The sequence below is a fragment of the Toxotes jaculatrix genome, chromosome 10 (genome assembly GCF_017976425.1).
Source record: "Toxotes jaculatrix isolate fToxJac2 chromosome 10, fToxJac2.pri, whole genome shotgun sequence".
Taxonomy (NCBI): domain Eukaryota; kingdom Metazoa; phylum Chordata; class Actinopteri; family Toxotidae; genus Toxotes; species Toxotes jaculatrix.
Window position 1 is genome coordinate 12507263 of NC_054403.1, and position 13255 is coordinate 12520517.

The window sequence follows — 13255 nt, forward strand, 5'->3', positions numbered from 1 at the left end:
TGATGTGACTTTACTAGTCTTACTGGGGTGCAAGCTGTAAAGTAAAAGAAAATAGAAACACAATTTTAAATGAAAAGATAATGTCTGGCCTGTTTGCATAAATAATCTTTTCTGTTATAGCTAATGAATGATGATGACTATTACAAGCAAATAATCAAATGTGGAAACTAAGCCTTACTTGGTCAAGATGCTTGCACAGATGAAGTGTTGAGCTGTCCTGAAGCAAGGATGTGGGTTTGTCATAAATAAGGCTTGTCTGGTTGTAAGAGGAATTTAATGAAATATTTCTGACACTAATCTACATTACTGTCTCTCACCTCTATGACAAATTCCATGCCTTTGTCACCCTCCTCTTCAGCTGACGATGATCTTGATTATGTTGATGAGTGCAATGGACATTCCTCCCTTGAATTCATATGCCTGCCTTCCTTGTTCCTGTAAGGTATGAACTGGTCACCACTGCCAGGTCCTGCGCTATATAATGATAAGCAACTCCCAAACTAAAACAAGCATCATTCACAACCTCTGGACAGCAAATCTACATCATTAATACAGAAAACAATGGCGAAACTTTGAAGTGACACGACTTTTGTTGGAAGAAGAAGAAAAACGGTAACGTGACACAGTGTCACTGTGAAACCATGATGTCCAAACTGCAGGTAAATATTCACATTATTTTTGCAGGTCTTTTAATTAGATGAACAGGAGAACACATCCTCTTGGGTTAGGGTTAGACAGTAATGAAGGAGATTAAGGAATAGGAATAAAGAAGATTTTTGTGCATATTAAAACTGTTTGACAAGAAGTTGTGCAGAGTTTGCACAACATATGCACAATATATATAGGTTTGTGAGTACACAGTAGGGGCAAATATGTATACTGTACCACACTTGCTACAGTTCCACTTCACCAGCAACACACCTTTCAAAAGAGCCTGACAGACTGAGTAATATTACCATAATAATGCAAAAAAAAAACCCAATAACTAATAAGATTAGCATTAAATTTAATGCATTAAATACACTAAATGTTCCCCTCAGTAGCTTACATTTGTATTCAACCTCCTTCTTGTGTACCACAGAAAACCATGGGAGCACTTTCTGCTGTCAGAGGAATACACAGTGCTGCAGTGGAAGGTAAACCAGCATCTGGTTGAACATGACTGAGGTCACTCATAACCTTGGGAACAATAGCTGGTTAAATTGTGATTAATTAATCTTTACTTCCTGTCCACTTACTAGCTTTTTCCCCACTCCTTTACAACTGAGGAAACTTAGACTTCTTGTATATTCAGCTCTCTTTTAACCTGCAGTCTAAAGGTCATTGCAATACTGTCACACAGACTGTGAGGATAATGGAGACATATTACTCTTTTGGCTCATGCTGTAACAAACCATTTCATTTTATTCTCAAACTCTGTACCTACCTAGCAAATGTTGACTCTGTCTGCCACATCATATTAAATCTTCTGTTTTATTTCCTCCTCCGTTCTTTTCTTCTTTCTCCTCAATACTTTTCTCCACACATCATTCCTGTTACCTTTTGAAATGTCTAGCCCATGAGGACACAGTCACAGCCAGCTTTGGGAAATTCATCAGTGAAGTAAAGCCCCAGCACTTGTCCTCCTTAGTCCTCCACCGCAGCAAAAGAATGGTGCTGGACAGCATTGGAGTTGGTCTGATCGGCAGCACAACAGAGGTGTTTGAACTGGTCCTGCAGCACTGCCAGGTGAGGGAGAGGGGAAAGAAAAAAGACGAATGTAGGTCTTATCTGATAAGATAACATAACAGATGGAAGAAAATGCCTTGCCACACACATATGAACAGTAGTCATAAGTCAAATGCTACACGTTGATGGATGAGATGATGAAAAACCTATTTATTATCATGCTGAATTTACACACAGTTTCTTTTCTTTCTGTTACTCCATGTCTGTGAATTCTCTCCTTGAATTCCCCTGACTGACATGACTCACAAATATATTCAGCTTTGTTTCTTTCTCAGAAGAGTGGTGAGCTAACTTCACTTCAAATGTGTTTGTGTGTGCAGATGATGGCAGACTGTGACTTACAATTTGTATTTAAAGGCCCTTGTGATGATTCCCTGTTTACCTGTCTCTGTCATTTCCCCTCAGCACATGTATGCTCCTCATGACATCAGCTCTGTATACGGACGCAGGGGCACCAGGCTCTCCCCGACATTGGCAGCTTTTGTCAATGGAGTGGCGGTGAGTATGAATAAGTGGAAAAGATGTGTCATTATTGTCCCAAGTACACCAGTCAAACTCAGATACACCAAGGCCTTTACCACAATCAGTGCTAATGCTATTTCATTCTCAGCAATGGTACAGCCTGAGCAGCCGATCACAGGAGGGGTTAAAATATTGATATGACCACATATTACCTGTCTGAAAAAAACGCCTATTTTTATGTGTGCAAACACCTTTAAAGAAGGTCTGTGAACAAGCAGTGTGCAAATTAATGAATAATCATCTCACTCTTAGATATACAATTATTGCATCGCTAAAAAGTTGTCCTCTTGCTTCAGACTCACTCCATGGACTTTGATGATACGTGGCACCCTGCCACTCATCCCTCAGGAGTGGTCCTTCCTGCTGTGTTAGCACTCAGTGACATGATGCCGTCTAACAACAAACCTAGTGGCCTGGACTTCCTGCTGGCTTTCAATGTCGGCATCGAGATCCAGGGTCGACTGATGAGGTTCTCTAACGAGGCCCACAACATCCCCAAGAGGTGAGTGCCTCAGACCATGAGCCAGATTGAAAATAGACCCTGTTTTAAGTTAAGATCACAATATTACAGTGATTTCAAGATTTGGTGTGGTTTTCACTTTAGGCAGTTCCTTGTTGAAGATTTCTCATTTGTATTTTACCTGCTCATAAGAAGAAGAGCACCACTTATAAAGCTCCACTGACTTGGTGACAAACACATTACATTTTCAATAATTTCTTCACAATAAAAGCATCATGGTGCTTCCTATAAAATATACTAGGTATTTTAAGCATATAAAAAAACTCACTTAAACATTCCAGTACTGCAGATGAGGGGAATGGACCATCATGGGTTGCGTGTGGTGGGCCCTGCTACCAAGCAGGGCCACAGCAGCATGACTCAGCATGGCTATCTGCTGCTGTGAAGTAGCTGGAAACACATGTCATCAGGGCTTGGGTAGGAAGCACCTATTTAATAGAAAGCTCCAAAACAACTGATCGAAGTGTCTCTTCTCTCCTTCTTTCTCATCACCAGGTTTCACCCTCCCAGTGTTGTAGGGACAATGGGAAGTGCAGCTGCCTGTGCTCGCCTCTTGTCCTTGGATCACTCCCAGTGCAGTCATGCTTTGGCCATAGCTGCTTCTCTGTCTGGAGCTCCAATGGCTAATGCTGCCACTCAGTCTAAACCCCTGCACATTGGCAACGCTTCACGTTTGGGGCTGGAGGCCGCTCTGCTGGCCTCCCGAGGTCTAGAGGCGAGTTCCCTGGTCTTGGATGCTGTTGCAGGGGTGGCTGGTATCAATGCATTTTTTGAAGACTATGTGCCACAGCCTTTAGAATCACCCAATGATGGCCATACATTCCTGCTAGAGGAGCAGGACATGGGCTTCAAGCGCTTCCCCGCCCACCTGGGGATGCACTGGGTGGCAGATGCTGCAGCCTCAGTCCATAAGCTTCTTGTGGGAGTTGGCCCTGGCACTGTCTCCCCAGCTCATGTCCAAGAGATCCAGCTCAGAGTCCCTAAATCAAAGTACATCAACAGGCCTTTCCCTGAGTCTGAGCATGAAGCACGCCACTCCTTCCAGTTCAATGCTTGCAGCGCTCTCCTGGATGGTGAGGTGACTGTGCAGTCCTTCACTCCCGCTGCCATGAACCGCCCTGAGCTGCTCGCTCTGCTGAGCCATGTTCACCTGGAGCATCCCCACGACAACCCTGCTAATTTCAACCACATGTATGGCGAAGTCCAGGTGACGCTTGTTGGAGGAGACGTTCTGAAGGGACGCTGTGACACCTTCTATGGTCACTGGCGCAACCCACTGTCTGATGAGAGCCTGAGGAAGAAGTTCAGAAGCAACGCAGGGGTGGTGCTTCCTTCAGAAAAGGTTGAGAGGCTGATTGAAGTGGTGGAGGAGCTGGACAGACTTGGGAACTGCACCCCCCTTCTCTCACAGCTGCAATGAACAACAACTACAAAACAAAAAATATTGTAAATAAATGAAAATGAAAAATCATCTTCAAACCACAGTCAATGCATTATTTAAAGACACTTTACTAAAAGTATTTAAGTAAAATGTATTTAAAGATCAAACACGACACATTTGTCCACAACACTTGAAAATATCATATGTCCAACATACAACATAACACTCTGCCCTGATGCACTTTAAGTTCATGGGAATCAGCTGAAGGTCACTACACTGTATGCCATAATCGCACATTAATTACACGACTTAAACATTCTTTTATTTCAGTCTCATGTAAATATTTATGTAATGTACTCTGTGCTATAATTTACATAATGTGCTATATTTTATTTTAAGCTATATTAAAATGTAGTTGTTAATTATACTGTCTACATCAAATGATCTTATAGTTCTTCTTTCTGTATTCTCTTACAAGCCTTAAAAAATAGCCCTGATTATTAGCCTGTTTTTGGATGCACTTAAACATTGCAGGTCAAATGCAAAAGAATGCAATAAAATATGTGAATAATGATGTATTTCATTTCGATTCTAAATCAGTTTACAATGAGAAGGAACTTTTTCAAGTTTCCTTTAAGGATCTTGTGAAAGCAGTGGTAAAAGAAAACAGAAGTTAACAGCAAGAAAAATCTTAGGACACTTCCAGCAAGAGAAAGTGATTCTCTGGTCTGATGAGACAAAAAAAATATGGACTCAATACTTTTGTAAATAAGAGATTTCAGTTCTTGATTTTTTTAAATAAATTGGCAAAATGTCTAAAACATGCTTTCATTTTGTCATTACGGATTGTTGAGTGTAGATTGATGGGCAAAAATGACAGTTTTATCCACTTAGAATTAAATCTACAACACAGTAATGTGTGAATAAAGTGCAATGATCTAAATAGTCCCCAATGATAATTTTCTTTTGCTTCCAGGTATTTTCTCTGTACTGAATGTTTCCATCTTCAGGAGGTAAGGAGGAAAGAGATTCTCTGGTCTGATGAGACAAAAAATGAACTCTGTGGGCACCCAAAATGTCTGACAAACACCAGGCACTGCTCAACACCTCAACAATATCATTCCTATGGTATTGCATAGTGTTGGCAGCATCATACTTTTTCCTCTTAATCGTGCTCAGTACTGAATGTTTCCATTGTCATTGCACAGTTCCCCAAATTCATCCTCTTTCCTGAATGTTGAAATATCACATACAAAAGAGCAAGGCACACCATCAAATCACAGTCACACTTTTGGTTGTTTCCTGACCATAAACCTCAGCATCAGCAGTAACCTGTTCAACAGCTGTTGTATGGAAACTGCATCTGTGCAAAAGCTATAGCTGTAGAGAGGCTCTTTCCTTTGGACGTCTGAGATTGCACTAGAATGTATGAACACTATTCACCTGTAATTCATGCTCATTGTGGCAGAATTCAAAACAACTGGTTCTGTTACACCATAACATCTTAGCGGATTTTTTTAGCTGCCCTGTGCTAGCTGAAATAAATATGGCTTCATGTCAGAACACTAAGTACAACACAGTCTCTGCTAATTTTGTTCATTTTAAACAATACACTGTGTCCTGTGGACTCTGAGAACATTGTGCTGGTTTGTTATGATCTGATGTAGCAGATATTAAGAACAGTTAACATTCAGAGAATTATTTGTGTTTCATACAGACAATACACATAGTACACAAATTTATTTTAAATAAACCTGCCTTATAATGTCCAGTTTCAGTAAAAATTGAACTCCCTCCTTCCATTCTCACCACAGTCTACAGGAACACTAGAGAACATATTCTGATAAGGTGTATTACTGTTTGGTATGCCAACAGCAAGACCTCCAACTGAACAACCCAGCTGCAGGTGGTGAGAACAGCAGAAAAGATCATTGCTGCCCCCTGTCTTCCATTCAGGACACTTACAAAAGACTGCACCAGCAGCGCCATCAGCATTACCAAAGACCCTCTCATTCCTCCAGTAGACTGTTCACTGCCATCTGGAAACAAGGTTCAGCAGAATCTGGGCCAGAACTACACAAGTGTCTAACAGGTGATTCACTTTAGCTAATATTTAAGATAAACAAACTCAGAAAGTTAGTGAAAGTATAGTTCATGCCTTTTTTTTTCCATTGGTGCAATGTTTGAAAACCCAAGACATGGGAAATTAAAAATTAATTAAAATCAAAAAATTAAATAATCCAGTTCTGTTTTGTGAATATAAATTTAAAAAAAGTGCTGCTATCACATATTGAAATGAAACCAACCACAGTGAGATTAACTGTATATGTATATTAGATTATGACATGAATTACTTTCCTCTGAAAGTGCTTGTTTTAACTGAAGTTTAAATCTAGTTCACCATCAAGTTGCCGTAATTAAATGCACCTGATGTATTCAAATCACAATAAAACCCATTTGATTTAGCTAAAGGAAATTCTTATTTATCTATGTATTGGGAAATGACTGGGGTTTTTCACAAATCTTACCAGTAGGGCTGCTAGTAAGGTCTAATAACACTTACAAGTGTCACTGGCCCAATGAACAGGTTGTTTATTGTGTTTTATTTACTGGGTGATCTGATGCACACACATACTTACACTGCGTGAAATGAGAACGACTTGAGGCTGTGTGCCAGCGGCTGGGTGGCAAAGCAACAGATGTTGACACCAGACAGTGGTGTTTGTACATTTCTCCAGCTCCTGTGAAGACAGTTAAAATAAACTTTCACTTTAAATAACAGAACATCAACTGCAATGATAACTAAAAGAAGAAGAAAATGGTCTAAATGTTTCCCATAAATTGAAAGGGGACCATTAGGGTTTTCCCTTCTGTTATTTATTCTTTACTCAACCCTGTTCACATACACTGAATACAAGGATGTGATTGTGAAAGGCTATCTAACAGAATAATGAGTTATTGTGAACTTAAAAAGTATTAGTCATAACCATGTGGACGAAACGTGAAACACAGTATGTGTTTCCTGGTGCTGAAAAATGACCACAGTTCTGAGAATGGAGCAAACACAGTCCCGGCATGTAGTTCATAGCAACAAAGGTTGTACATTCTTTGTAAATTCTTTAAGTGATTATCATCCCTTGGATGGCAAAGAAAAACAGCGTTGCATCATTGGTGTCACTTGTCTGTCTCTTCCTTATCATATTGATTTCTTGGGAAACATCTGAAAACTGGAAAAACAATACGAGTATGATGCTGACAAAGGGAGAGGTGTGTCCACCATACCTTGTATGGAGTATATAAAGCTTGCCATGCAAGAGCTTGGCACCATCCAAACTTCAGACTCAGAGAAAGCAAGAAGAGACTGAACGGCTGACAGGTATGGAGAAAATGAATAAGTACTGCAGTTAACACAGAAGGAAATAATTACTTTGCAGTGTGAGATAGAAAGAGAAAGAAACTCTTGGCACAGCTTTTTTATGTCTCATTGAACAGCTAAAGTTCAAAATTAGCTCAAAAACTAGACATAAAATAAGATTATTTCTCTCACACTTCACCCTTGCACCAAAGTATTTGCCAATTTTATTTTCTCTCACTTTGTCTTCATCACTGACCACAACAGACTCCAACTCATACATTTTGGAAGCAGAAGATCCTGAAGCATCAGCAGTGAAACTGTCTAGTAGAGATGACTACATCCATGGATAAACAGCAGAGCTCATCGCTCAGAGAGACCTACAACCAGCAGGGTTTCCTCTCACCACTGCCTGTACTAAATGAGACGGAGCTGAGGGAAGCCAGGCGTGCCTTTTCTGAGCTGGAGAACGAATTTGGTAAGTATCACTGGAAGATAAAGGAAAATGAGGATGAGGAAGGAAGGAATGACAAAGGACAAAGTTAGTCAGAAAATGAGGAGTGCAAAGGATTAAAAAAAAATACAACTTGCTCAATATAGACAATGAGCCTAATTCATATCTGCACAGTACATATCTGTAATATGCAAGCTTGATGTTCACTGGCCTTTCATTTTTATATGTTGTATCTATATCTTGCTCTTAAAAATGAAAATGATGAGCTGTATGATAAAGATTATGCAGCTTATGTGTTTCCAGTTTTTTGGTAAGTTATTTGTCTGTACATCCAGGTGAAGAGTACACCCAGTACAGCCTCCACAATGTTCACCTTCAGTATCCGTGGGTGATGGGCCTGATCAAACACCCCCACGTCCTGCAAGCGGTCAAAGCCGTCCTGGGTCCTGATGTCATCCTGCTGGACTCCCGCTTCATCTGCAAATACCCAGCACTCAAACCAGCCAACATCCAGGAGAGTGAAGAAGGAGAAACCAAACCTGATGGGAATACTGGAGAGAATGGACTTCCATACGTGGCCTGGCATCAGGACATGAGGTAGATTTTAAGTAGTGAAAAAACATTTAAAGGTTTTGTTTTGCTTCATTTTGTTTTGTCTAACTGTAATTGTGTTCACAGGTATTGGGGTATTGCTGGTGGCCCTGTTCTCTCTGTGTGGCTGGCTTTAGATGACTCACTGAAAGAGAATGGAGCCCTTCAGGTCATCCCAGGTACCTCAGCTACTCTACATCTTCACTTGTCTTGCAAGTTTATATCTTTTAGTCACTGTCCCGTTTGAACCTTAGCTAAATAAAATGAAAAGCTTTTCTTGACTCCCAGCCAAAACTATAAAGACAATCTTGTCTGCCAATAAAATGTACTCTCTAAAATCTGCAAACTGATCACATAGGTTAACTTTTTTCCTCCTATAGGCAGCCACTGCTCTGGCATGTTGCCCCATCGTCAGGCCATCCGCCCTGGAAACATGCTGTCAGTCAACCAGGAGATCCCAGAGGAGCTGGTGCAGGTTGATGAAGCTGTGTTTTGTCCTCTGTTGGCCGGGCAGATGTCTGTGAGTTTATTTTTTATTTATGATGAGATGATTATCAATAGAGTTGAGTACAATCAAACTCAGTTAATCAGGATTTGGGATATTTTTTTTAAATTAGATCCATGATGGACTCCTTGTGCATGCCAGTGATGCCAACACATCCCAGAGAAGGCGCTGTGGGTTTGTGATCCGTTATGTTCCCACCTGTGCTTACCCCATAGAGGTGAGACAAACATGACTATATATTTATTACTTTATTTGTGCCCATTATAATTTTGTTAAGTCTGACATTTGTAATGATCCCAACTTTCTGTTCCTGTTAGGATCCTGATCGTCCCAGGAAATTTCATGCCACAGCGTTGGTTTGTGGAACAGATCAGTTCAATCATTTCTCCAACAAAAGCACATGAATACTTCCTGGATTTGTTCTATTTGCACCAACAATTACTTCCACGTTTCACTATAATGCATCTCTAAAAATTTCTACTCTATGTTTCCAGAAGTCAGTATATCAAAATAACTGTAGCTACAGATTTGTATAGTACATATCAAATCATCTATTTATTTTTTCTTTCTTGATGAGATTCAGTTTTAAAACTGTCAACATCATGTCTTGATGTGTACTGTGTATGTGTGAACATGATGTGTATTAAAAGTGTCACAGTGTGAAAAAAAAAAACCCTCAATTTTCTTTGTCTGGTTTTCAATGATCATTGGATCCTCATAGAGAAAAAGGATCATAAATGTAATGGAGTCCCCGTCATGGGTGGTGGGGCTCCATTATATTTCTTTTACATTCTTTTAAATTTTTCAATACTTTTAGTTATCAGTTATCAAATAAAAGCATCTTGTGATCTGAAAAAACCTTCAAGAAGGAGGAAGTAATAATTTGGGGAAAACTTAAGGAAAATTTTAATCCAGAGTGAGGCCTGTTCATGTGTGGGAGATGATGTGTGCTGTCTCAGTTTCACATATTGGTTAGAAAATTCAGATGTGAGGAGATTATGAGGGTGGTTTACATGGATGTTAAAACCACCAATCAATAAAACGTGATCATAACTTTGAGCAACAAAGGAAGTAAAATTAGAGAACTGTAACTGCAAAAGCAAGAACTGTGTATGTGTTAGTACGGTGCAGACCTGAACGTGCAGTCTCAGAGAATGTGGAGTGCTGATATAACTTAAACTTCCTGCTCCATAGTTGTAGTTCAAGCAAATGTATAATCAGTGGTGTTCCAAAGTTAGATGTGTAAACCACTTAAAGACTGAACTATGCAAAGATTTTGGGGGTATACAGAAATATGTAACCACCCCTTCACATGGTGGTGTTTTTGGCTAACGTACAGGCAGACATCTCTCTGGACGAGGGCAACACCGGCTACAGGGACATTTCAGTGGGCTTAAGAATCAGATGACCTGTGGAATAAACCACCGTCTTTCAAATAAGGTCCAAACACAAAAACATACATTTTATGTGAGAACGTATTTATGTTGTAGATTTTCTTATAAAGGTTTATGATTTCCTTTTTAGTTTTTGTAAAAAAAAAAAAAAATATATATATATATATCTATATATCTATATATCTATATAGATATATATAGATATATAGATAGATAGATAGATAGATAAATTCAGTGCTGTAATTTGCTCGACAACTCAGATTTTATTAAACACACCAAAATATGACTGACAATATATCATATCACATCAGTGAAGTGAGATGAATTTACGAGATATCGCAACTTGATCTAAAACCTGCTTGTCTAGTAAAGTCACAGAAAACCAGTTTTGAAGTCAGTGAATACAAACAGTATGCAGGATGTAGTTTAACTTCTTAAGCCAGTTTCAATGTCTCTTTAACCAAGACCCCTATTCCATCAAAAACTTTGTGAATGGGAGCATTGCACATGAAGGCACAGGTGGTGACCAGCTTGTTTTTGACATCAACATGAGCTTCTTCCACATCCTTGTTCACATGTTTGCAGCCCATCTCCTTCAGAGTACCTGCTGTCTGAGCATAGGGCCAGCTGAAGAGGGCAACGGAGAGACAGTTAGTTGTTGACAGTAGAATCATTATATTATTAATATTATTATTTTTACATATCAATAGACATCCAATGAGGACAAAACTATTTCACTCACTTTTCACACTCCTTGTCCTGCCCCACGGTGAGCTCACAGCCAGGCAGGATTTTGGCAGCCAGGACTGGGGAGATGCAGCACATGCCCAGAGGCTTTCCAGCTTTGTGGAAAGCTTTGATGAGCTTCTCCAGTTGTGGCTGGATGGTGCAGTCCTTATTCTTCACTGCCCAGTCACTCAGGTTCTTAGCCACACCAAAACCCCCTGAACAGAAACACACACAGGGAGGATATAGCTAGCATTTCACCAAAAGTTAGGTTAAAAAAAAAGAAGTTAAATATTTTACTTTATAGTGTTTATTTATGGCTGACTCTGTTTCACCTGGGATGATTGCAGCATCAAATGCTGACACATCTAACTTGGCCAGATCAGTCACATCACCCCTGGCGATACGGGCACTTTCCTGCAGGATGTTTCTTTTCTCCTCTGTAGGTTTCCCCTCGCAGTGATTTACCACATGCATCTGATCTGCATTCGGAGCAAACATCTGCACCTGAAATGAAACACTAACATGTAAAATGTTCTATTTCAGATCTTTTTAGAGATGTTATTAAACTTAAATTGTTGTAACTGTATCTCAGTGGGTCAGGATTATGATAGAGCTGAACTGAGCTCTTGTGTTGCTAAACAAATATACAGAAAAGTAGACGTGAGCACTGAAATGGGACTGGATTTCGAAGTCTTAAAAAAAATAACAGATAAATACAGTGTAACATGTTCACTTCTCTTCTTTTCTTGCCCTTACTTTTGCTCCAGCACGACTCAGGTGGACGAGGACAGCGGAGGCCTCGTGGATCTCTGTGCCGTCATAGACGCCACAGCCTGAGAGAATAACTGCAACACGCTTCGCCATGATTCCTGTAAAACACACGTGCAAAAAGAACTATGAACTCAAAAGATATGTAGACTATCTGGACAACAAAACTTTTCTTACTCAGACATCTTAAAATGTTTATCCCCTATTTGTTTCACCATCAGATGTGAAGAACATTTGATTAACTAAGCAGTGTGCCTGTGCCACCTGTTGGGTGTTTACATTAAAGATTTACAGAGCTAGGTGAGAAAGGAGTCTCAGGTGTGCTGCTGTTGCTGCCAGGTAACAGTGCTGACACCAGTAAAGAGAAGTTACAGGAAAAGGCTTGAGTCTACAGTTCAATCCTCTGCTGGTATATATAAATGTGCAGTTTTGGAAAATTAATGTGCGCTGATACTCCACAGATACTCCGTTAGACTACTGCTTAAACTAGAAATGTTGCCCCTAAACTATAAAAACAAAGAAGTTATTAAGTTTAGATAACAGAAGTAAAGACATTGAAGATTTAGTGGATCTCACCTTGTATATGCAGGTGGCCTGATCGAGTGTGTTTTTGATCGAGCTGTTCAGTAGAGGTGTGCTGGCTGAGCTCTGAAGCAGACGTTTTGTAGTCCTACCTGTTTCCCCTGCCTCCTCCCACTCCAAACTGCTGTCCAAAAGGCTGACGTCGTGCTCCTTACAGGAAACAAGGAAGATAAAATGCTGAATTAATCCTCCCAGTAAATTAGTTTTAAATGTAAAATTTCAGACCCCCACCCCATAATTTTTTTCTTTAATAGGGGATGCAGATAGGGGATGCAACAAAGATTTCAGCTGAATTTTAGTGAAATAAAGATCAGTACGATAGCATCAACAAACTCGTTTATTTTCGCCTGATAAAATCATATTCATTCAGCATAGTTTCATGCAGAGCACCCCTACCCCCACCACCAACTCACCACCTCCTCCGCCGTGGCTTTATGTGTGTACATATTAGATATTATAATATCGCTTGGGACCAACAAAACACAAAAAACAAATATTAACCCTGTGAGACCTGAACTATGAAAGAATGGTCAGAAAATTCAAATTTTTCAGATATGAACTCTTTATTTGTCCCTTTGACAAAATGTAAAAAAAAATAATTAAAAAAATAAATTCTAAGTATATTTTATATTTTATACACCGATTTTCTGCTCGATATAACTACTAACTGTAATTATAAAACTGAGTAATACAACGTTTTAAGGACAAACTAACTATTCATTTAAAAAA

General features: G+C 39.6%; 3 protein-coding genes and 1 long non-coding RNA gene across 5 annotated transcripts; 2 read left to right on the forward strand and 2 right to left on the reverse strand.

Moving 5' to 3' along the window:
• Window positions 1-334: 334 nt before the first annotated feature.
• LOC121188984 lies at window positions 335-3297 on the reverse strand. Its single transcript, XR_005894756.1, has 3 exons — window positions 3039-3297; window positions 1427-1721; window positions 335-435 (listed from the first exon to the last, which is right to left on the reverse strand). It is a non-coding gene; the product is annotated as an uncharacterized LOC121188984 (long non-coding RNA).
• Window positions 431-4576, forward strand: LOC121188983 (cis-aconitate decarboxylase-like). 2 transcript variants are annotated; one of them, XM_041048955.1, is made up of 6 exons: window positions 431-659; window positions 1082-1136; window positions 1556-1728; window positions 2134-2226; window positions 2547-2752; window positions 3266-4576. In XM_041048955.1, the coding sequence occupies exons 1-6, from the start codon at window positions 642-644 to the stop codon at window positions 4188-4190; spliced, it is 1470 nt and encodes a 489-aa protein (XP_040904889.1). In that variant the 5' UTR covers window positions 431-641; the 3' UTR covers window positions 4191-4576. The 2 variants fall into 2 exon arrangements, with proteins under 2 accessions (XP_040904889.1, XP_040904890.1); XM_041048956.1 differs by lacking the exon at window positions 1556-1728.
• A 2841-nt stretch (window positions 4577-7417) lies between these two features.
• Window positions 7418-9726, forward strand: LOC121188526 (L-proline trans-4-hydroxylase-like). The gene is made up of 7 exons (XM_041048331.1): window positions 7418-7527; window positions 7771-7981; window positions 8293-8554; window positions 8636-8727; window positions 8929-9068; window positions 9166-9270; window positions 9371-9726. The coding sequence occupies exons 2-7, from the start codon at window positions 7837-7839 to the stop codon at window positions 9455-9457; spliced, it is 831 nt and encodes a 276-aa protein (XP_040904265.1). The 5' UTR covers window positions 7418-7527; window positions 7771-7836; the 3' UTR covers window positions 9458-9726.
• A 954-nt stretch (window positions 9727-10680) lies between these two features.
• On the reverse strand, window positions 10681-12669 carry LOC121189000 (glutamine amidotransferase-like class 1 domain-containing protein 3A, mitochondrial). The gene is made up of 5 exons (XM_041048979.1): window positions 12521-12669; window positions 11933-12045; window positions 11509-11680; window positions 11190-11391; window positions 10681-11074 (listed from the first exon to the last, which is right to left on the reverse strand). The coding sequence occupies exons 2-5, from the start codon at window positions 12038-12040 to the stop codon at window positions 10882-10884; spliced, it is 675 nt and encodes a 224-aa protein (XP_040904913.1). The 5' UTR covers window positions 12041-12045; window positions 12521-12669; the 3' UTR covers window positions 10681-10881.
• Window positions 12670-13255: the final 586 nt, after the last annotated feature.